This window comes from Hyperoodon ampullatus (genome assembly GCF_949752795.1).
Source record: "Hyperoodon ampullatus genome assembly, chromosome: 3".
Taxonomy (NCBI): domain Eukaryota; kingdom Metazoa; phylum Chordata; class Mammalia; order Artiodactyla; family Ziphiidae; genus Hyperoodon; species Hyperoodon ampullatus.
In genome coordinates this window covers 166,428,231-166,451,629 of record NC_136916.1, presented here as the reverse complement: position 1 = coordinate 166,451,629, position 23,399 = coordinate 166,428,231, and the positions used below count along the sequence as shown (strand labels likewise).

Below are 23,399 nucleotides of genomic sequence, written 5' to 3'. Positions count from 1 at the left end.
GGAATAATAACTTTCTGGATGTTACCATGTTAACGTTTCTTACTTCAACACCTAGCACAAGTCTTGGTGCATAGCTGGTCAAGCAATGTTGAGCTGCAAAAATGGGATTAAAGCACCTTCCCTGCTTACTTTATAGGCGTCTGCATAGAAGCAAATGCAACAAGATGCACAAAAGTGCTTTGTGCCAGTGAAGACCTACAGGAAGGTAGGGGTGACAGCACCAACCAAGATGGTGGTTAGTAACGCTGTGAAAGGCAACACGTGACAGACGCCAGGCACAAACTCTAGGCAGAAAGGGAAGAAATGACCTCTTGCCAGTGGCAGGTTGAGAAAAGGGTCTGTAGAAAATATTTTTGCTGGGCCTTGAAAGATTGATGTAATTTTGATAGAGAGCTGGCAGGGAAGAGCATCAGAGGGAGACCAGCATGACCAAAGGCGGAGCTGGAAAAGCAGAGCTGGCATCTCAGGGGGACAGCGAGTGAAGCAATGCCCAGGAGGAGAACCTGGGACACCGGAGAAGAAATGCAGAGACAGGCTGCAGAGGGTTTTGAAGGAAGCGGCTTTGGACATCTGAGGCTTCTGCCTGTTTATCTGGGCCCAACTTCTGGCCATAGTGACTCCGGATGGGCAAGTGGCCTGAGTCAGAGGTGCTGCGGAAGAGACCACCTTTCTCTGGGGAGCTCACCTGGCAAGGTGTGAGCCCTAAGCTGCCAGGGGGCGTCTCATGTCCTTCAAACGGAACTGGGTGTTAGAAGAACTGAACACTGATGACATGGCCCACGCCCCTGGATTTAGCCCTGCCCGAAGCAAGTTTGAGCTGGTTATCCTTCACTTACAACCCAGGGTGGCACAGGAACCCATTTAGAGTGTGGCCTTTACTGTGATATATGGTGAGGAGTTGCAGGGTTTTTGGTTTTTTTTAAAATTTTTTATTTATTTATTTTTGGCCGTGTTGGGTCTTCGTTGCTGCGTGCGGGCTTTCTCTAGTTGTGGCGAGCGGGGGCTGCTCTTGGTTGCGGTGCGCAGGCTTCTCACTGCGGTGGCCTCTCCTGTTGTGGAGCACGGGCTCTAGGCGTGCGGGCTCAGTAGTTGTGGCACATGGGCCTAGTCGCTCGGCGGCATGTGGGATCTTCCCGGACCAGGGCTCGAACCCGTGTCCCCTACACTGGTAGGCGGGTTCTTAACCACTGTGTCACCAGGGAAGTCCCGAGGTGCAGGGTTTTGAACAGAGAAGTTCCAGTGTAAAGGTGGAATGGCACAGACAGGAGAATGGATCGGACTGGGAGTTGCTAAAGACCGAGAGCTATTACAACAGGAATGCGAGATGGATTAGAGATGGTAACGGGGATCCAAGTATCATCACAACAAAAGATGAGATAAAAGTGAGGTGAATTTGGATGAGAAACGGAAAGACAGAAATGGATCTGAAAGAGACTGAGGGAAAAGATAGTAAAAATCAGAGCCAAAAAAAAAAAGGAAATGGGGGACGTCCCTGGTGGTCCAGTGGTTAAGATTCCACGCTTCCAATGCAGGGGACATGAGTTCGATCTCTGCTCGGGGAACTAAGATCTTGTATGCTGCATGGAGTGGCCCAAAAAAAAAAAAAAAAAAAAAAAAAAGAACTCGTGCCTGGGCAGATGGGATCCGCTGGGATGACTGGATGTGGATGGGTGAGTGGCAGCAGTGGAATGCCAGGACGTGGCTCTATTCGGTGAGTCAGAGAACATGAGAGGTTACAAAGAAACACCACCTGAAACAGTGTTGCCCAGCTGTGGCCTCCTGGGAAATGCTGAGAGCCCTGAACCCATGCGCTGGGCCCAAGGCAGGCTGTCAGAGGTGGTGCGGGGAGCAGGAAGGGGGGTTAATGTGGCAGCTCTTGTCAATTGTATTAGTTCTTCCAGCCAGAGCCATCTTTGGCAACAGAGGGACAATGAAATAGTTTAACCAGAATGGAGAAAAGAGAAAGTAAAGACTTGAAGACTGAAAGTTCTTGGGGATTTAGTGGCAGCATTTTTGACTCCGATTGTAGGAAAGAGAGCCCGCCATCTGGGGAGCAAGTGAACCTGGGGTTGAGCAGGGCCTGAGCTGGCTCTCAGCCCTGGGACAAGGGCAGGGATGCTCAGGGTACCTTCCTCTGGAGGAAGGAGTTCAGGACATCGATCCATGATTCTGAGATGGTCTGTGCATTATTCCCAAAGGTAGGAGGTGTTCTAGATACAAAGTGCTGGGCAGCCTAGTTGGCGCCTGACAAAGTACGTACTCAGTAAACACCAAAATGCACTGAGTTCAAAGAGAGAAAATTTCTATCTCCCTGAAATACAGATGCCTGAGGGTTTGGAATACAGCTGCTGGTCTTTGAAATCATTAGATGATCTTTCCTATATTGAGATTTTTCTGAACCTAAATGCATTAGTCTAATCTAAAAGTTAAATACACCTAAATTAAAGGGACAACTCAAAAAACATAATAAAACTGATAAATTGATGTTAAGACATTAAAAGAATAAAGTCTTCAATTAAACATTTATTAAGCACCTACTATGTAGCAACAACAGCCAAGTGCTGGGTACACAGTCAAATGTACCTTGACATTAACCCCAAAGCCCTTGCAAGTGTTCCTAATCAAAGGGAAAGCTACTGACTCCATGCTCTATGGCAAGTTAGGTTAATTTCGAAATGATGTGTTTATTGATTCATTCATTTAAAAGCAGCAGGAAAAAAATGGGAAAAAAATCAATATTCGGTTACCAGGGACTTATCAGCTTCCAGATCAATCCCAGAAGTTTCAAATGGCATCATAATTATGAATGGGAAGTGCTGGCTCTCCATCCACTGCAGTTTGTAGGCCACACGGCGTGTCCCTTCACACGGCCATTGGTTCCTGAGTGACAGGCCTGTATGACCGATGCGGGAAAGGAGAGCTGCTGGGTTTCTTCCGGCCGACCACCTCTGCAGCGTCTAAGACTGTGCCGTTCTGGGCACAAAACCTGACCGCTTGCAATGCTGGCCTCAAGTCAGCGTTCAGGAGCACAGAGATCAGGATGGCCCACTGGTGAAGGACAGAAGTGGCAATTCTGGCTGCTGCTAACTCAGAAACGTGGGCGTTTGGGACATGGAATTCTGCCTAAGGGCCACAAACGTGGGCTGATCTCAAGAAGCTGGATTTTGGATGCTGTCCAGTCAGAAGAACGACTACAAAACTGGGTGCTAAGTAACTCTTTGGCAAATGTGTAACTAAAGGTATAAAAAGACGTTATCTTGATAGTACTGAAGGAAGAAACCCAAAGAAAGGAATCACACTGGGCTTCATTTCACAACAAACTGCCTTACTGTCAGTAACTCTTTTAAGATCATGGCCAATACCAAAATTTTTAAGACATTAAATGAATATATAGGGATTGGCATTTGTAGTCAAGGCAATAGACTTCCATGGGTGAGTGAGAGGTAGCGTGAGCCTGTGTGTACGTTTTAGTTTGCACAGAACAGCTACGGGTGAGCTATTGCACACTGCAAGCTGCTCACGACGAGATTCGTGGGCACACTTAAGCGCCTACTGCACCCAACGCCCCTCGGACTCAATCCACGTCGCCTCTGCAGCCACTGTTTTGCACACGTGTTCTCCTCACAGAAAGGGGAGAGGGTACTGCGGGAACCTCAAGGGAGCGACACCGACAGACTTCACTAACAGCCTCCCCTGTGCCGCCCTCCGTGAGGGCAGCTCCCAGCCCAGTCAAGGAAACACACGAGTCATCGATGACAACACAGGGGACACAGGAAAAGCTCCGGTTCTTGAAGGCTGTGGGGCACAGAGGAGGGACACCTGGAGCAGAGATGTGAGAGGCAGGTGGGGTTAGGGGCCTCAGGGGGTCGTTCCTGCTACAGATTAAGGCTGCTGAGAAGGGTGGTATGGTGGCTCACTCTACATGTCAACGTGACTGGGCCATGGGATACCCAGGTAACTGGTAAACATCACTCTGGGCATCTCTGAGGGTGTTTCTGCACAGGGTTAATATTTGAATCACTGGACTGAGTAAAGATGATCCCCGCCAAGGATGCACCATCCAGCCAGTAGGGGGACTGAGTGGAACAAAAAGGCCGAGGAAGGGCTGCTTGGCTGGGATGTCTGTCTTCTCCTCAACTCAGACTGGGACGGAAAGCATGGGGTCCTGGTCCTCAGGCCTTCAGACTCGGGCTGGCCCACACCACCAGCCCTCCTGGTCTCCAGCTCACAGATGTCAGAGCTTGGGACGCCTTGTGCTCCAAAATCGTGTGGGCCAATTCCTCACAGTAAGTCTCTTTCTATGTGGATCTATATATCCTATTGGTTCTGTTTCTCCAGAGAAGGCTAAGGGGCCTGGTCCAGAATGAGAGGCAGTCGCTCTGTGTGGCTGGAACACGACAGGCCAGGATCGAGAGGGAAGAGGTCAGACCCGAGTAGTCAGGAGTCAGGCCGCAAAGGGAAAAGCAGGCCGGGCTAAGGAGTCATAGGATTTGAAGCAGGTGGGAGACACGACCAGATTCATGGTCTGTAGACGTTCTGGCAGCAGTGGGCTGAGCAGCTTGGAAGTGGCCTAGGAAGTGGGCCGGGAGGCAGGTCTGGTGGCAGCAGGGATGGCCAGAAGTGACAGATTTACAGGGTGCATTAGGAGTTGGGGACGACAAGCCTGGGTGATTAGACATGTGGGGGGAGAACGAGGAGTCGGGGATGACTTCCTACACCCTGAGCTGGGACAGTGGGTGAAGGCAAAGAGCGATTCATTCAGAATCAGAATTTTATAAGTGTGGTGTAGGTGATTAAGATGATGATTTTGACGGTATCTGTAAGGCCCTTCCCCTCAAGTACCCTCACATAATATAAATTACACTATAATCCTAAGGGGAGATAAGTTGTATAGATTCAAATTCTCTGAAAATTGGCCTGATGAGACCACTAACCCTGCTTAAAAAACGGATGGCTTGGGCTTCCCTGGTGGCGCAGTGGTTGAGAGTCCGCCTGCCGGGTTCGAGCCCTGGTCTGGGAGGATCCCACATGCCGCGGAACAACTGGGCTCGTGAGCCACAACTACTGAGCCTGCGCGTCTGGAGCCTGTACTCTGCAACGGGAGAGGCCGCGACAGTGAGAGGCCCGCGCATCGTGATGAAGAGTGGCCCCCGCTCGCCGCAACTAGAGAAAGCCCTCGCACAGAAACGAAGACACAACACAGCAAAAATAAATAAATAAATTACTAAACTCCTACCCCCAACATAAAAAAACCCCCAAAACCTGATGGCTTTCCACTATTCGCGTGGGACAAAGTCCACTCCAGCACGTCCTGCTTGCCACCTTCCTTCAGAACAGGGCTCCAGCCGCGTAGCCCAGGCCACCCCCCGGCCCCTTCCAGGCACGTGGAGCTGGTTGCCATTTCTCAAATATAACGTGCACTGTTCCCTCTGGCCGGGAGCCTCATCTCCCCTGATGGTGGGTTGAACCCCCATTCATTTTTCAAGACCCAGGTCAAATGTCATCTAAATGAAGCCTTCCCCAAGCCCCCCAGGCAGACTGCTCACTCCCTCTTCTCAGTCCTTATATTCTGGACCTACCGTGATAACTTGTGTCTGCTTCCTTAACTTAACCACGAGCTTCCTGAGAACAAAGACTCCATCTCTTCCTCCCTGTGTTCCCAGGAGGAACCAAAGAGCACACAGGAGGTGCTTACGGAGCTGACTGTACAAGAGATCACCTCAGGCGGCCAGATGTCCAATGACGAGCCGGGTGTGCACGCTGAGGACGGACAGCCGCTCCTTCACAAGCTAAGTCTCCTTCTGTGCTCCTAGAGCCTCAGCAAGATGACTAATGACCTCCTGTCATAGATCTTTGGGTTGCCCTCAAAGTCAAAACCATAAATGTTAATTCTGTGAGGGCAAACAAGGGTCTACGACTTTCCCAGAAGCTCCACGTAACAGTAAATGAAGCAGGTGAGTTATAGGAGCTTAAGGACAACGTCTCCTATGTTGCAGGATCCCCTTGAACTGCTTTCTGCAGATAAAACACACATCAACCCACTTACAGGTGAAACCCTCTGGCAGTAAGTTCCTACCTCTTGAGTGGCTTCCCAGCTCACAACAAACCCCCTTTTCTGGAAACAGGCCCCTACTGGGGGACAGGGTTGGGAAGGAGAGAGGCGTGCAGGGCAGACCCAAGCTTGCACAGTGACTGTAAATGCAGAACCCCTGGTCACAGGGCGGAGAAGCCATGTGGTGGAGTCACAGCAGGGGCGGCAGCCCAGAGAGCCCGCCTGCTGCCCGGGCCCCAGAGCTGGCCGGCCCATCCCTCTCACGTCTCGGCTGTTCCTCCCTTCCTTTGATTCCATGACACTCCCCCTTCTATGGGCCTATGTCAGCTCAACTTCGCATCTATAAAATGCACCTAAAAGAACTCGGACACCCACTTTGAGCCCTCTGGGTTCTGCACGCTCAGGCCAGGTGCCCTCCTCACATGTCTGAGCACCCAAGCTCGCACCTGGGACGTCTCTCAAACAAGGCGTCTGCTTCACTTCTATGACCTTCTTGCTCAACTCGACCCTTAGCTTCTTAGGAGGCTAGGTCAAATGCTTGTGTACTGTCCACAGGTCTCATCTCAGCACTTTGCTCAAGTCATTTATGATTTGCTAAAGGACACGACGATCCGCCCAGATGGGAAAAAGTCTGATAGCAAGACAGCGGCAGTGTGTGGGTCCTTGTTAATGCTGTGGAGCAAGCCTGCTGTAAAGCACTGCTCCCCATGGGATCTGCATGTTGAGACGCCATGGAACTGCCTGCTGGAGAAGCCACTGTCTCAGTGTGTCAACTACACGGGTCCCCCTGCTGGGGGCCTCGCTCTTGAATCTGCTGGCACAGGATGGGGTGGGGGGGCGGCGAGTCCATGTTTTAATATTCTTGCCTTATGGTCTTTATAAATAACTAAATCTCTACTTTACCTAGAATGTGCTCTAGTGGGACTCGCTCTTATTCCAAAAGTATAGAAATAATAGTCTAGTCTAGAGTCAATTTGGGGATTCTAAATGATTATGCCCATTCTTTCTCTAATGTACAGACAGAAACAATATTAGAGGTAAAAATTAGTAGCTTAGAAGGGTTGAGTGGTCCTGGAAGTGCAGTATACTTCTTTCCTAGCATCATTTTTATGATGAAGGATAAGGTCAGAACAGTTAGAAATGACTAGAATTTTGCAAATCCTGACATGAAAAGCCAAACAAGAGTGACGCGGAATTTATTCCTTTACTTAGGTGATTATTGGGAGCTAATTCTAGCCTGAGTTCGAAGCTACAGCCACTATAATCACACCACATGGCTGTGTGTTATTACCCTGGTGCTGAGAATCTCCTACCTCCCTGTGATACAGCTGAGAGATCACAGGAGGATCAGTTAGAGACGGAGGCTTGAGCTAGATCCACTCAGCGGTGGAACCTTAGGGAAGTCACCTCCTTGTCTACGGAAACCATCTACCGACGGGGCTGCGGAGGTGGTGATCTTTAGCTGAAAGCAGCATCAGGATCTGCTGTTTGACTCTATGGGAAAGAAACAAAAAGTGCTAGAATCTGCCCTCAGGAGAGGCCTGTGGGACATTTCAGTAGTGCAACCCTCTGAGACAGAGAAAAGGATGGATAAAGAGTGGTGAGGGCAGGAGAAAGGGAGAGGGAAGCTCTTCCCCAGAGCACGCGTGAGGAAAGGAACAGTGGGGAGGCCCGTCAGGCTGGGCGGGAGGGCAATCTCAGCTCGCCTTGAGACGATACCCACACATCACAGGGCCTGGATCTAAGTCTCGGGACAAGCACACAGCACTCCCCTGGCTAAGCCTTCTGGTCCAGTCCAAGTGGTTTGCCATGGGGCTGCATCACGTGTATGTTTAGCTCAACTAGAGCAAGTGGCAAAAACAAGAAAAAAAAAAAAAGCATTAGGCGTCACATGGTGTGGGCAGTTCCAACTGCATCCACCAATGAGTGTGTGCCCAGAGTGGGGTTGGGGGTGAGAGTGGGTACTGGGGACCCTGTGTGCCTCTTAAAGAGGGAACAGCTCTCTGGGCCAAGGGGAATTCTAGTGTTGAGAGAAACATACGGCTTGTAAAACCCAGTCCCTACACAAAAACTAGCTACTCTGTTGGGTGTTCAGCTGCAGAAACTGAGCGCTGTTCCAAAGCCAGGATGCAAGCTGGCTGTTCTGGTGCCCTTCTGGGGGGCTTCCCCGTGAGCCTGGTAACACACGTCCTCTGCGACCCCCGGGACTCTGCCTCTAGCAGATGCTGTGAGCTTCCCTGCCTCCCTCCCGGCTTGTGCTCACGCCATTCCTCCCACGAGGGTGCCCTTCCCGCTCCTCTCCACCGACCGAGAATCCTCAGCATCCTTCGATGCCCCCAAGCCGACCAGCTTCTGAAGGCGGTCTCCAGTCACCTAGAACAAGCCTCGCCCTTGGCTGACTCATCCCTTTGGTGACTTGTCACTTACTACCTTATAGTAAATTTTCACACGCTGGTTCACAATCTTCATTTAAAGGTTGTTATTAACTTTACCCAAAGCAATGCCTTTGATCACTAATCTGGAACACTCCTGAGAGCAGCGATCCCCTCACACCCAGAACAGTGATCGGTGAATAAATTCATCGGCTCGAGCCTGCGGCTGGGAGCACAGGCTCCGGGTCAGTGCACAAGCTTGCGACCTCCCGAACTCGGGCAGGTCATCGGGACTCAAGAAGAGAACATAGGGGCTTCCCTGGTGGCGCAGTGCTTGAGAGTCCGCCTGCCGATGCAGGGGATGTGGGTTCGTGCCCCGGTCCGGGAAGATCCCACATGCCGCGGAGCGGCTGGGCCCGTGAGCCATGGCCGCTGAGCCTGCGCGTCCGGAGCCTGTGCTCCGCAACGGGAGAGGCCACAACAGTGAGAGGCCTGTGTACTGCAAAAAAAAAAAAAAAGAGAACACAGACCCCCATTCGCTTCACTCATGACCAATCATCCCTCAAGTGTGCACTTACAAATGCTGATGGGAGGAAAAGGACGCCGAGCTCATAGGAGCGGATCATCAGCTGGGCGCCGTTCTTCTCTAACGCTCCCCAGGCGGCCTTGGACAGATTGGCGCTGCGGGGACAAGGACAGGGAGAGGATTGACTCAGTGAGGCGTTTCAGCGCGGGTCAAACTCCCACAGCCGCGAGAGCGACGGTCAACGCCCGAGCGCCGCAATCATGTCCGTTCAGCTTCTGGCAGAGCCCTGCATTCTGGGAAATGGAATGTAAATCCTGCTGTGCTATAACTCTCAAGGTTTATCCAACTGCTTGGTGAGAATGTAAATTGATACAGCCACTATGGATAACAGTATGTAGGTTCCTTAAAAAACTAAAAATAGAACTACCATACGACCCAGCAATCCCACTACTGGGCATACACCCTGAGAAAGCCATAATTCAAAAAGAGTCATGTACCACAATGTTCACTGCAGCTCTATTTACAATAGCCAGGACATGGAAGCGACCTAAGTGTCCATCGACAGATGAATGGATAAAGAAGATGTGGCAAATATATACAATGGAATATTACTCAGCCATAAAAAGAAACGAAATTGAGTTATTTGTAGTGAGGTGGATGGACCTAGAGTCTGTCATACAGAGTGAAGTCAGTCAGAAAGAGAAAAACAAATACCGTATGCTAACACATATATATGGAACGTAAAAAAAAATATATGGTTCTGAAGAACTTAGGGGCAGGACAGGAATAAAGATGCAGACATAGAGAATGGACTTGAGGACACGGGGAGGGGGAAGGGAAAGCTGAGATGAAGTGAGATAGTGGCATGGACATATATACACTACCAAATGTAAAACAGATAGCTAGTGGGAAGCAGCTGTATAGCACAGGGAGATCAGCTTGGTACTTTGTGACCACCTAGAGGGGTAGGATAGGGAGGGTGGGACGGAGACACAAGAGGGAGGGGATATGGGGATATATGTATCCGTATAGCTGATTCAGCAACTAACACAACAATGTAAAGCAATTATACTCCCATAAAGATGTTAAAAAAAAAAAGATTTATCCAACTGCTTATTAGAGTTAGCTTCACCCTCACCTGCATTTTCCCCTGAGGGCAGCTATTAAAATAATTATCCTTCCTTAGAAAGACCCCCACCCCAAAACCCCTTTCCTTTTCATGACCCTGCTGTAGCCCTAGACAGGAGATCTCATTTTGTTGTATATAAAGGTAGCACTTAAGAAAAAAACCATGTCAAGGAAATGCAAATCAAAACCACAATGAGCTATCACCTCAAACCTGTTAATGGCTATCATTAAAAAGACCACAAACAACAAATGTTGGTGAGGATGTGGAGAAAAGGGAACCCTGGTGCAGAGTTAGTGGGAATGTAAACTGATGCAGCCACTATGGAAACAATATGGAGGTTCCTCACATAACTAGAAATAGAACTACCATATGATCCAGCAATCCCACTCGGGGGTATATATTCTAAGAAAACAAAAACACTAATTTGAAAAGATACATGCACCCCCACATTCATAGTAGCATTATTTACAACAGTCAAGGTATGGAAGCAACCTAAGTGCCCATCACAGATGAATGGATAAAGAAGATGTGGTATATATTAGCGGTCCCCAACCTTTTTGGCACAGGGACCAGTTTCGTGGAAGACAATTTTTCCACGGACCAGGGGTGGGGTGGGGGGGTTGGTTTCAGGATGATTCAAGCTCGTTACATTTATTGCACGCTTTATTTCTATTATTATTACATTGTAATATATAATGCAATAATTATACAACTCACTATAATGCTGACAGGAGGCAGCGCTCAGGCGGTAACGCGAGCAGTGCTGAGAGGCAACTGTAAATATAGATGAAGCTCTGCACACTTGCCCGCAATTCACCTCCTGCTGTGCGGCCGGGTTCCTAACAGGCCACAGACTGGTATCAGTCCATGGCCTGGCGGTTGGGGACCCCTCGTATATAACACACACACACACACACACACACACACACACACACACACACACACACACACACACACACACACACACACACACACACATTACTCAGTCGAAAAGTTGCCATCTGTAACAACATGGATGGACATGGAGGGTATTATGCTTATGAAGTCAGACAGAAAAATATTGTATGTTACCACTTATACATGGAATCTAAAAGACAAAACAAACAACTATAAATATAACAAAACAGAAAGAGACTCACAGATACAGAGAACAAACTAGTGGTTACAGTGCGGAGAGGGAAGGGGGGGGCAAGACAGAAGTGGGGGATTAAGAGGTACCACCTATTGTATATAAAATACATAGGCCACGAGGATATATTGTATAACACAGGGAATAGAGTCAATATTTTATAAAAACTATAAATGGAGCATAATCTATAAAAATACTGAATCACTATATTGTATACCTGAAATTAATATTATAAATCAACTATACTTTAATTAAAAAAAAACTATGTCAATATAATCTTACAGAGTAGTATCTTAAGCTTCACATTCCCTTTTCTGCCTTTGGTTTTGGCCAGGGAGTGCTAATTTCTACTTTCAATCAAAAGAAAACAGCTCCAAGGGCACTAGATTGGTATTTGTATCCAGAAATAGTGCCTTTAGAATCATGTTTTATGTGGAAAGAGTTGTAGATACGGCTGAAAATCACACGATACAGCGGGAGGAAGAGGCTTGGACCTGACCGGAGGCACCCAGATGCAAGCAGGATGCCCAGGAGCGGAGATGAAACAGCTCCGAGGCATCTTTAGAAACTCTCTGCTGCAGCAAATCAGGCCGAGAGCTCTCACCCATCCATTAATCAGTGTAAACCCACTGGGACCATTTTTTTCAATTAGGCTCACCCAAATTCTATCTCATTTTTAGAATGGAGAGTAAAACCTCAGCTATTTAGACCCTTAAAGCCTGGCTTTGTGGATAACAGAAAGATTCATTAAAGATTCATTCACTGGGGCATCAACCACTCTCCTGAGCCAAGGGCTGCGGCTGTTGTGCGGATTGAAGTCAAGGAGAAACAGGCATCAATAAGGTGAAAAGAACGATCTGTTCAGCATTCTATGGGAACAGACAAAGAGGAGTATGGAAATCAGAGCTAAGGAAGCTCTTAAAGCAATTAAGCTATAACTTCAAAAAAAAAAAAAGGGTATTCACAGACCTCCCTACCTTCTTAAATGGACCACACTGAGGACAGGGGACCTTTCTTTGATGCCCAAGAGCCGCAATCATGAACATCACTACCGGTGATGTGTCACAAAGACATAAAATGCAGAGGAAGTGGGAAGTTGACAATAAAGTGATATGATGACTCTAGAAAAACAGCTTGCTTTTATTTCTCTTGCCTGTTAGTAACATAAAGTGACTGCCTGGGCCGAGACACAGGTTTAATGGCAAAACCAATCAGTGAGCGTGAGGTGGAAGCCGTCTTCCTATGAATAATTTTTCCAGCTTTCTAGATTATCGTCTTCCTGGTAACTCCCTCAACTTGTTGGCAGAACATTATAGGCGAGACGCACTTTCCGGAAGGCTTATTCCCACTCTTCCCTCACTAGCCACGTTTTCCTCAACATCCCAAGATCCGAGGGCTTATTCCAAGGTAAAGATCAATGGAGATCATGAGAACATCTCCTCAGACGGTTTCCTAATAGAATTCTAAGCATCTGGAACCTGATACTCTATCCTGAATAATGAGACTAAAAGTCTCTTGTAGGCTGTCTAGGTGATAAATTTTTATTCCTTGAAATAGCATCTTTGGTACTTCTTTACACTCGGAATACACTTTGGATCACTGGTACACAGGGCGGCCAGCACATGGGGTATATATTTGCAGACTCTGACCCGCCTGCTGTGTGTGTAGATGGGCATCCGCCAGTGTCTGGCAGAGGCACAGTGGCACCACAGGGCTGTTTATGACAAGCTTGTTTGCTCCTGAAACGCCAAAGGAGTTCCAGCTTCTCGTCTTCTCCATTCAGGACCCACGTCTACTGCCTGCCCTGGCTTCTTGCTGTGGCCACTATCGCCCCTCAAGCTCAGTTCTCCATGACTTCTGTCTCCTGCTGGCCTGAGCTGCTTCTCCCCCCAGTGCTGTGCTTTCATTCTGGGTACTGGATGTGCTTCATCACCTAAGAGCGTTGGGGTCTGAACTGACTTTGCATTCTCTGGGGTATCGAACATTTGTAAGTTGGAGAACCTCGGAGGGTAGGATTCTGGAGGTCCTGCATTGTACTGTCCATCAGAAACTCTGCCCAAGCCATTAAGAACGTAATGGTGAATAAAACAGTGGCTTCTGGGCTTCCCTGGTGGCGCAGTGGTTGAGAGTCCGCCTGTCGATGCAGGGGACACGGGTTCGTGCCCCGGTCCGGGAAGATCCCACATGTCGCGGAGCGGCTGGGCCCGTGAGCCATGGCCGCTGAGCCTGCGCATCCAGAGCCTGTGCTCCGCAATGGGAGAGGCCACAACAGTGAGAGGCCCGCATACCGCAAAAAACAAAAAAAACAAAAAAACAGTGGCTTCTGGGGGATGGAGGTGTGTATTAGTCACGGTTCAATCAGAGAAGCAGAACCACTTTGTGTGTGTGTGTGTGTGTGTGTGTGTGTGAAATATACAATGTATATAATTTACAAGAATTTGACATCAGGAAAGTAGCTGTGAGAGCCAGTAAAGCAGTCTGGGTAACGTTGCTGTCTTTGCCCTAGAGCCGCAGCTTGAGGTCTGCAGGGTGGACAGAAGCCACAGAGGATGAACACACAGCAGAGGAGAACAAGCCAGAACCACAAGCAACGAGCTGAAGCCACATATACAGGCTCAAACCATGTCTTTTCGTGCTGCCTCTGGCATTGAGGGTGGGGTGTCCTGCAGAAGCCGGGCCCTCACCAGAGCTAAACGCACATACCTGGCGAGGTCCAGGGTTAGAGAAGTTGCAGTAGGACCAGGAGAAAATGCAGCAATGCAGGGCCAGCTGCCACCTCATGCCGAGAAGGTGAGCCAGCCCAAGGTGACAATGTGTGGGTTATCACAACAGTGCACTTGGCATCTGCCCTCTAAATCCCCACAAGAATCTCCTTTGGGGCTCATCCTAACCAGAAACATACAAGAGAACTAACCGGAAACATACAAGAAAAGGGACTCTGCAAAATGTGGTTCAGCCCTGGTCCAGCCCAGAAAAGGGACTCTGCGAAATGTGTAAAACTGACACATTACAAAGCCTCCACAGGGTGGGATGTTCTTTTCCTGAGCCCCTGCTAAGCTGACCAACGGTCGGTTATTCAACTGGACAGTTTATGGGCCCCTTAATGACCAGGAGCTTGGCTGTGGTCAGTTCTCTGCCATGGCCTGCAGAGTGTGGCTGTAACTAGAGATCTGATTTCAGCCCACACTATGGGAATTTTGTCCCACAGTTTAAAGCTTTAAGGGTAGATTTAAACTAATAATGTATAACAGAGAATTCCTGAAAGAAAGCTCAGTAAAGCACAGGAATGCCACATAAGGGACACAGTGAAGAAAGGAAGGCCAATGCTGAGAACAGCTCCCTGGACCCCAAGTCAGGAAAGAGGGTATCGCCCACAAAGACACCCAAAGGCACTCCTCTTCCTCCTGGGCCTTAGCTTCTCATCTCTAGAATGAGGGATTTCAGCCGATGAGGCCAAAAATCCCTTTCCAGACAACAGTCTACAATGACTAGAGATGTCCATACTTGCCTCTAACTAATTCAGTCCCTCCAACCGCGAAGATAAAATCCATGATAACGTGTTGGGAAAACAGCTACGCAAGAAAGGAGAAGGGAGCAAGGAAGGTGATCTCTGGGCTGACCCTGCAACGGCATCTGAAAGCCTAACATCTCATAGCAGCAGCAGCAGGAGCCATTACCTCCAACCCCAGCCTGAGCACCGGAGCGGCTGACGGACTTTACTTCTAAGATTCCTTTGCAAGGTGTCTGAATCCCTGAGGATGACTGCTGCTTTGGGAAATGTGTCCTTTGATACAGCACTTCTTTCACGGTTGGTACCTGATGCTGGCAGTGGCTGCCCGGAGCGCAGAGATGCCTAACAGACCGAGCTTTTAGCCACGCATCCCGGAGGACGGGGGTGGGGGAGCAGATGCTCCCACAGACAGATGCAATAAACAGAACGTTGACAGTGGACGTGCGAGAGGATGGAGATGGAGCAGCGGGGGTGACGAGGAGGGAGAACGATCAACTCGAGCTCGTGCTGCTGTCACCCTGTCCTCAAACCCCACAGCTGCGTGCCTGTCTCTCTCTCTCTCTCTCTCTCTCATACACACACACACACACACAGAGTGAGTCACCTTCCCCTTTGCATTTGCTGTAGGTTTTCCCGTATTGTGCTTAAAATTTTTTTTTTTTCGGTACGTGGGCCCCTCACCGTTGTGGCCTCTCCCGTTGCGGAGCACAGGCTCCGGACATGCAGGCTCAGCGGCCATGGCTCACGGGCCCAGCTGCTCCGCGGCATGTGGGATCTTCCCGGACTGGGGCACGAACCCGTGTCCCCTGCAACGGCAGGCGGACTCTCAACCACTGCGCCACCAGGGACGGCCATGAAAAAATATTTTTGAGGAATACAAAAAGATATTCTCACTGCTAAGGATGTGAGTTGTATCTAGGTACATGCAAGGAAAGAATCTTTAATTTTGATGGATTCTGTCAAATTTCTTTCTAAAACTATTTCTTAATTCTGCCAATTATCCACTTTTAAATTGTCACTTGTCTTTTTTATTGATATACAGTGTGCATTAGTTTCCCGCTGCTGCTCTTACAAATTGCCACAAATTTAGTGGCTTGGAACAACACAGATCTTTGGTCTTACACTTCTGGAGGTCAGAGTCTGGAATGGGTCTTGCTGGGCTAAAACAAGGTGCTGGCAGCTTCCCTTTCTTCCCCTCCAAACCTGCTGTCTGCCTTCCACTCAAATAATATTCTTAACTGCCAAACCCCGTGGGCTTCTAGACCAGTGGTTCTCAACTGGGGGTGATTTTGTCCCTAGGGGACATTTAGAGGGTAAATAATGTCTGGGGACATTTTCTAGAGGCCAGGGACGCTGCGCGATACCCAACAATACACAGGACGGCCCCGTAACAAAGAACGACCTGGCCCCAGATGCTCAGGAGTGCCGCGGCTGAGCTACCCCTGTAGACCTCTCTGCTGTGCTGATGTGGTTTTCTCCTCCTGCCTCTGGTTTCCTTGGCTTTCTCTCCACTTGACTATTCTGGTTCTCTCCCAGCTCTCTGACTCAGCTTCTCTCAGATTTGCTGCTTTTTCCACCCCGAACTGTACCCTCTAAATTTCTGCTCTGCCCTTGGTTCCTTTCTCTTCCCTTCCACAGGGACTTTCCCACTCACCAACTGCAACCGTTACTTTAACAAGATGACGCTCGGACTTGTCCAACTTTGATCATCAAATTTCCAAATGGGCATCTGCAACCACAAGCTGGATTTCTCCACTGGGATATCACATGGTTACCCCAAATCCAACACTCCAAAACCCGAAAACTATCAGCATGCCTTCCCCTCTGAAAACCAGCTTTCTTTTGAATTCGATTCTGTCCACAATCTCAGTCAGGCTCAGAAATCTCAGGGACTTTGGTCTTGTCGGCTCCACTGGCAGCTATGTACAGTCAGATATCAAGCTTTTTTAACCCCTTGTAACAATCTCTTTGTCTTTCCAAGAAGATCTCCCTAGTTCAGTCCTTCCCACCCCAGATTTTAGATCCAAACAGATTGCCCTGTCTCTGGTTTCTCATTCTGTGTCTTCCTCCAGTGGCTCTCCAAGTATCAATGCATCCTTTCTCCTGAAGCACATATAAAGCAAATGTATAGCCTGGCATTTAGGAAACTCCACAGTCTGACCAAGTTTATGCCCTTCAATCTTCTTTCTTTCTTTCTTTTTTAAAAAATAAATTTATTTATTTATTTTTGGCTGCATTGGGTCTTCATTGCTGTGTGCGGGCTTTCTCTAGTTGTGGCGAGCAGGGGCTACTCTTCGTCACGGTGTGTGGGCTTCTCATTGCGGTGGCTTCTCTTGTTGTGGAGCACCAGCTCTAGGTGCGTGGGCTCAGTAGTTGTGGTGCACAGGCTCAGTTGCTCCGCAGCATGTGGGATCTTCCCAGACTAGGGCTCGAACCCATGTCCCCTGCACTGGCAGGCGGATTCTCAACCACTGCGCCTCCAGGGAAGCCCCCCTTCAACCTTATTTCACAGCATATCTTTTCATGACTCCCCTACCCTTAACTAAATTGATTTACCGACTGCCTCCACATCTTCGCAAACACCATTTCCTTGTCCACGATGCCTTCCACCCTACCCACTCCTGTGGATAACTGAGCCCTTTCTCCTCCAGCTCTTTCAAGTAGCTGTTGATGAGTATTCCAGCCCACAGATGTCTCCCAGGACTGAATCCTGCAGATGTTAGGTGGGCAGGAAATATCTAATTAATTTGAGAAAAGAGACTAATACACAAAGGCTTAGAAGATACAATTTATCAAGACTATTTTGTTCATTGTGGTTAGAGAATTAAAAACTTTTAAACCACAAAATCTAGGGAAAAAGTCTAATTGTTGACAAGTAAGCAGGAGAGGCACAGTAGGCCAGTGGGTGAGAGCAGAATCTGAGCTCACATACCTTTCAATCACAATTAGAGCCAACACTGCTCACCTTCAAGTTCTGTACCTGTAAGGTCTGGTAATGCAGCTGCCTCATAAAAGTGATGTGCAGATTATATCAGATAAGGTGTGCAAAGTCCCAGGCACATACATGATGCTTAATAGATACTACCTATTACCATAATTGAATACTTGGCTAAATTTATGGGAGGCTGACTCTGGTCCTTCTCTCTGGTGTGACTCACCAAGGAATGGAATCCTCCCGAAGGCAGGTCCATTTGGGCCTCCTAATCCTAGGTTATAGTGGTAGATGGGTCCAAATATCATTCATCAGATTGCTTCACTGATTCAATAACCCTATCACAGGGCTTCCCTGGTGGCGCCGTGGTTGAGAGTCCACCTGCCGATGTAGGGGACATGGGTTCGTGCCCTGGTCTGGGAGGATCCCACATTCCGCGGAGCCGCTGGGCCTGTGAGCCATGGCCGCTGAGCCTGTGCGTCCGGAGTCTGTGCTCCACAATGGGAGAGGCCACAGCAGTGAGAGGTCCACGTACTGAAAAAAAAAAAAAAAAAAATCCTATCACAAGTCCCCAAGGCAGAGATACAGTGAGCTTCTATTTTATTTTGTAAAGGATGTCAAAGGATTTTGGTCTCCTTGATACAGATATATGTCCCCCAATTTTCAATACAGATATGAGTGATAAAGTGCCAGGAACTTAAAAGCATGGTTAAAATTAAACCAATCCTGCAGATGTCCAACAATCTTGTCAGATTAAGCACCAAAAAGGACACATCACATCAGCTGTGTTTTGGGGGCTGGTATCTGATTTATAGATACAATGTATCAACAAAGAAATGCCAGCAGAAAAAGAAAAACGAAAATGATTATGACCCATGTTTTTCCAAAGATAAGCAAGAGCAGAGTCTAGAAGAGATAAGATACGTGGGTGTAGGCTTTTGCAAGTTACGATTCTGACAGATCACCAAACAGACTGAGAAATCCACTTGCAAACTCACTTTGTTTCTCAGTCACAGGCATGTTACGACCCCCTTCTGAATCTGGATCTGGAAGCCTAGCTTTCAGTCCACGGCACAGTCCAGCCTAGCGGTCAACTTAGTCTGTAAAAGAATCCATCTCTCTTCGATCCCACAAATTGAATCACACGGGCTTAAAAAGCCATCACGTCAGCATCCAGAATCCAAAATGACAAAAAACCCTGTCAAGCGGGATCAAAAGTTGCTTTTCAAATTTCGGGTCAAAACTGGTATTTAGAACACCATATCAAACAATCTCAGTGTATATTTAATAGTAACCAATGTGATAACCCCAAACGGATTGCTATTTCATTTTCTACTGAAACGTTTCATTATTTTGGTCCATCTCCTATAGTGGAAAGGCAAAACAAGAACTTGAAAAGAGCAACAGGTTCATAAGATTTGAGTTTTGGTTTTGGTCAGCTGTGACCTTGGGGTTACATCCTTTGGGCACCAATTTCTTTGTCTATAATATGGGTTTAACACCATCTGTTCACTTCACTGGGGTATAATGAGAATGAATAAAATAATCTAGGTGAAAGTGCTTAGGAAATTGTAAAGCATGGCACAAAGGAAACATTTGGAAAGTATTAATACTTAGAACAGATCCATGAAATTTTGTTAGAATAGGCTCTGGGAGGCTATCTACTGTAATATATTTTTAACTTTTTTTTTTTTTTTTAAGCCTGGAGAGTCCTTTGTTCAAAGGAAACATTTAAAGCAGGACAGTGAGCTCTGAAAGTGGTTTCCAGGACCCTTAGGGCTCCAGGGACCACGGCCCCAAACCACTGATCTAGTTCAGCCCCTGGTTTCCCACGTGGGGAAACAGCTTAGAAAACAGAAGGAGCTGTGGAGAGCAAGGGTGTGGCTGCAAGCGGTGGACTGTTTATAATCCAGGTAGCACAGAAAGGTCTGATGAATAGCCAGTATTTGGTCGACTCCCTTAGAGACCCTGAAAGGCTTTCTGAAGAAGATCCCTCCCTGAGCCCCCAAACCAAGTCTGTGACGTTGCTCAAGTCCCCCACCTTTGCCTCCCTGGGTCCCACAGTGGGGCAGCCTCTGGGAAGCTCACAGCCAATAGCACCAAGTACTGATGCCACAGAGCCAACAAGTGGTTTCCACAAAAACCTTCCGAGACAGGACAAGGGGCAGCCTCCTTGGGGTGAGCGACCAGCTCCACGAGCTTCGCCTGCATCTGTAACTTTCCCAGAGAGTTCCGTTCACAACCTTGCAGGTAACCCAATTCTTCCAGCTTCCTCCCGCCCTGCTCTCATCAGCCTGTTCCTCTGGATTCTTCTGTAAGGTTTCTATTGTGAACGCCCCTCTGCTTTTCCCTTCTGTGGCCACCTTTACAGTTCTGTGTCTGGAACTCTGCACCAGTCTCTCAGTAGTTTTCTCTGCCCCCATGCTTTATTTCCTCTATTCTACCCCATAAACCAATTCCAGAAAGAGTCATGGCTTAGAAGAAAGAGCCGTTCAAGGGCTGGTTCAGCCACGCCCTGGATGAGCAGCCTCAGCTCTGCAGCTGTTTCTACATTCATAACATACCTGCTCCACTTAGATCTCAGAGGGCACGGGGATGGTCTTATCATGGGAACAGTACATCAGTCATAAAGCCTTGAACAAGGACAGACACTATCAGTAACATTAGCAAAACACTGTTGGCGATCTCACTCCCTTGTTCAAAGGCATTCAGTGCTCCCCACCTGCGAAGCCTCAAGTCCTCTGCCCGTCAGGCCAGCGCCATAAGCCCTGCCCCATCCACCGGTCAGGCTGCCCTCCCACTCCACAGCTCTCTGTGCCAGCCCAGACCACCGCCCCCTCTGGCAGCGCCCCCTGCCTCAGGACTTCAAGTACATGATTTCTTCTACCTAATGTTCCACCTCGGCCTATAAAACACAAAATGTGCCACGTCCCAAAGCTTCCTCTAGTTATTTCATGCAGAAGTGATCTCTCTCTTCTCTGAACCACCACCCCTGCATTACTGCCACCCTAGATGCCCTGAACTGCCACAGGGTAAACTGTGAATTCCCCTGAACACACACACGTGTGCACACCTACCTACGTCCCGATCAAGCTCTCGGTAGATGGGCAGATCTAGTGATCAATATCCCAAGCTCAGGGACATCTGCAGGCCCATAGGCCCAGCATGGCACCAAGAATAGGTACTGAATGTGCATCTGCAAAGGAAGGGCAGATGAGCAAAAGACTGAATGATAAGGGACTTCAGAGCAATGTGGGACGACAGGAACATCCAGAAGATCCAGGCTCTAGGCGGCATGAATCACTATGCAGGGTGGCTGAGTTTGGTATGAACAGCGTAGATGGGCAGAAGCCAGAGGACTCAGGCGCTCGAGAAATCTGTCAGGTGCCCGGATGTTGACTAGTAAGTGGGAACTGATGACCAGCATAAAGAAGTGTTTTAGGAGCACCTGGAAGGTTTAAGCACTGGACCCTACCAAAGCCTGGCACAGACCGGATGCTCAAAAGACTAACAGAGGCAGGACACACAAAGGCTAGGAAAAAGCAGCATCAGGCCTCTCACGGCCAGCCATACTGCCATCTGAGCTTGAGCAGCAGGGGCCACAAATGACAGCTATGGCAGAAACCACAACCTTCACTGGGTGGGGGGTGGGGAAGCTATGGCAAAGCGATGGGTAGGAAGTCAGAACATTTTCGTCGAAGGGCCAGGAGAGAAGAGTCGGGGAAAGGCCTGGCTCCGCAGTGCTGGAGGCTGTTAGCGGGGAGGAAACACGATCTGACAAGTTGCTCTTAGGAAAGGGGGCTGCAGTGAGTTTTTGAGCTGCGTGTTCTCCCCAGAGACTTAGCCAGCAGTGCTGATCCTGAAGCAGAAGGCAACAGGGCTACACCAACTAGAACACAAGTTCCTTGCGGGCAGGGACCATGCCTGTCTTGTTCATCATCCATCACCAAAGCCTAGAGCAGTGTATGGCACACAGGCAAGAAATATTCATGTTAGACTCTCTGGGTTTGAATCCTAGCTCTACCACCTTGCCTACTGGGCCATGTTATTCAAGGTCTCTATGCTTTAGTTTTCGTATCTCTAAAATGAGGATTAGAGTACCTAGATCTCAACTGGGAGGACTAGATGAGTCAGCATTAAATGAGTCAGCATATAATAAGCACCACACAAGTATTTGTTATCATTTGTGAGGTGTCTTCTTTGGAAGCCAGTTCCTGGTGCAGAACTCCCAGACAGTACCTCGTCATCTCTAGCCACAGGTACAGCTTGTCACTAGCAATGCCAGCGTATGAAGGGTCTAGAGGCCCTAGGTTGGGGGTCTCAAGCTTTCTCCCATCAGGGATACTGCTTCAGGAGACTTGTTCCCACGAGCATGAAAAGCGGCATGTACTGACCTTGGTCTACTTGTACCAGAATGCAAGAAAGTGAAGGACATTGAATCATCTCTAACATATAAAGGAAGTCATTTGCAGACTTTCATACTAATAACCATTATTTGTCACCAAGTACTTGAGGCATACCAACCTGGAGCTGTAGTGCCAGGCAACCAAGCCTACTCCAATGACATCTATGAATATTTTTCTGTGTGATCCAATCTGATTTTTACCAAAAAGCTCAGACAAAGGAGCAAAAAGACTATTTGTTTCAGAATCAAAGGAACAGACATAAGAGAAACATTGCACAGCTATGTGGAAAAGCAGAGCGGGGGGAGAGTCTCCTTTATGTTTCCTCAAAAAGCCACAGTCGTTTTCTAGTCAAGCACTTCTCTTGTTTTCCCCTAAAGCGGCAGCACTAACATTTCTACTCATCCCGACCATCCTGCAATGCCTGTCTGTTGCTAGGCAACTGTAACAGGGATCGCTGCTTTCTGCCCACCCACAATGCACAGCTTTCATAATTGTTCTCACTGGGTTTGCCAATTACTCCTAGCCGCTATCTTCTCAGCCAAGGTTGCTTCTTCAAGCTCATCTTCTTGCCTGCTTGGTCCTGTGGTAAAATTTAAATACTGTATTTGTCATTATGCTCCAGTAATTCCATAACAGGCTGCCCATCAAACACAGGATGATTTCACAGTAGCAAGGAGAACTATAAATAGCTTTCCATAAAAGCAACCAGACAGGGCTTCCCTGGTGGCGCAGTGGTTGGGAGTCCGCCTACTGATGCAGGGGACATGGGTTTGTGCCCTGGTCCGGGAGGATCCCACATGCCGCGGAGCGGCTGGGCCCGTGAGCCATGGCCGCTGAGCCTGCGTGTCCGGAGCCTGTGCTCCGCAACGGAAGAGGCCACAACAGTGAGAGGCCCACGTACCGCAAAAAAAAAAAAAAAAAAGCAACCAGAAAAAAGCCAGCCAATAAAACATTCTAATAAGTTCAAGCTAAAGTGCTAGTTTTAAGTTTCTTTGAACATATTCTTCTAGCTGAATATACTTGCCTTGATTATATAGAAGAATTATGACCAGTTTTTAACTTAACCACATTGAGTTGAGAAAAGGCTATACCTATGGAAAATCTTTAGGTCACATACTACACATCCATATGTCATATAAACAAAACAGATAAAGTCTTGATAAGCTTTCTTGACTCCCTAGAGGACTAATGAACATAACCTTAATAATAACACGTGGTTGTCAGTAGCCAGTAAAAACCAAGCAGTTGACTTACATCATCATACATCATACCGTTTAATGGGTAACCTTCACACTTACTTCCTATCCTCCTCCTCTGAGCATTCCATAAGTGAGAAAAGGCT

At 48.2% G+C, this 23,399-nt stretch overlaps 1 protein-coding gene across 2 annotated transcripts in view; it reads right to left on the bottom strand.

Moving 5' to 3' along the window:
• TDP1 (tyrosyl-DNA phosphodiesterase 1) overlaps nucleotides 1-23,399 on the bottom strand; it is a gene marked incomplete at its 5' end in the record, with an annotated part of 71,712 nt that overhangs the window by 8,799 nt on the left and 39,514 nt on the right. For both annotated transcript variants that reach the window (XM_079700226.1, XM_079700227.1), the window contains one exon: nucleotides 9,003-9,105. In XM_079700226.1, coding sequence (XP_079556352.1) covers nucleotides 9,003-9,105 — 103 coding nt within the window. The remainder of the gene's footprint in view (nucleotides 1-9,002; nucleotides 9,106-23,399) is intronic.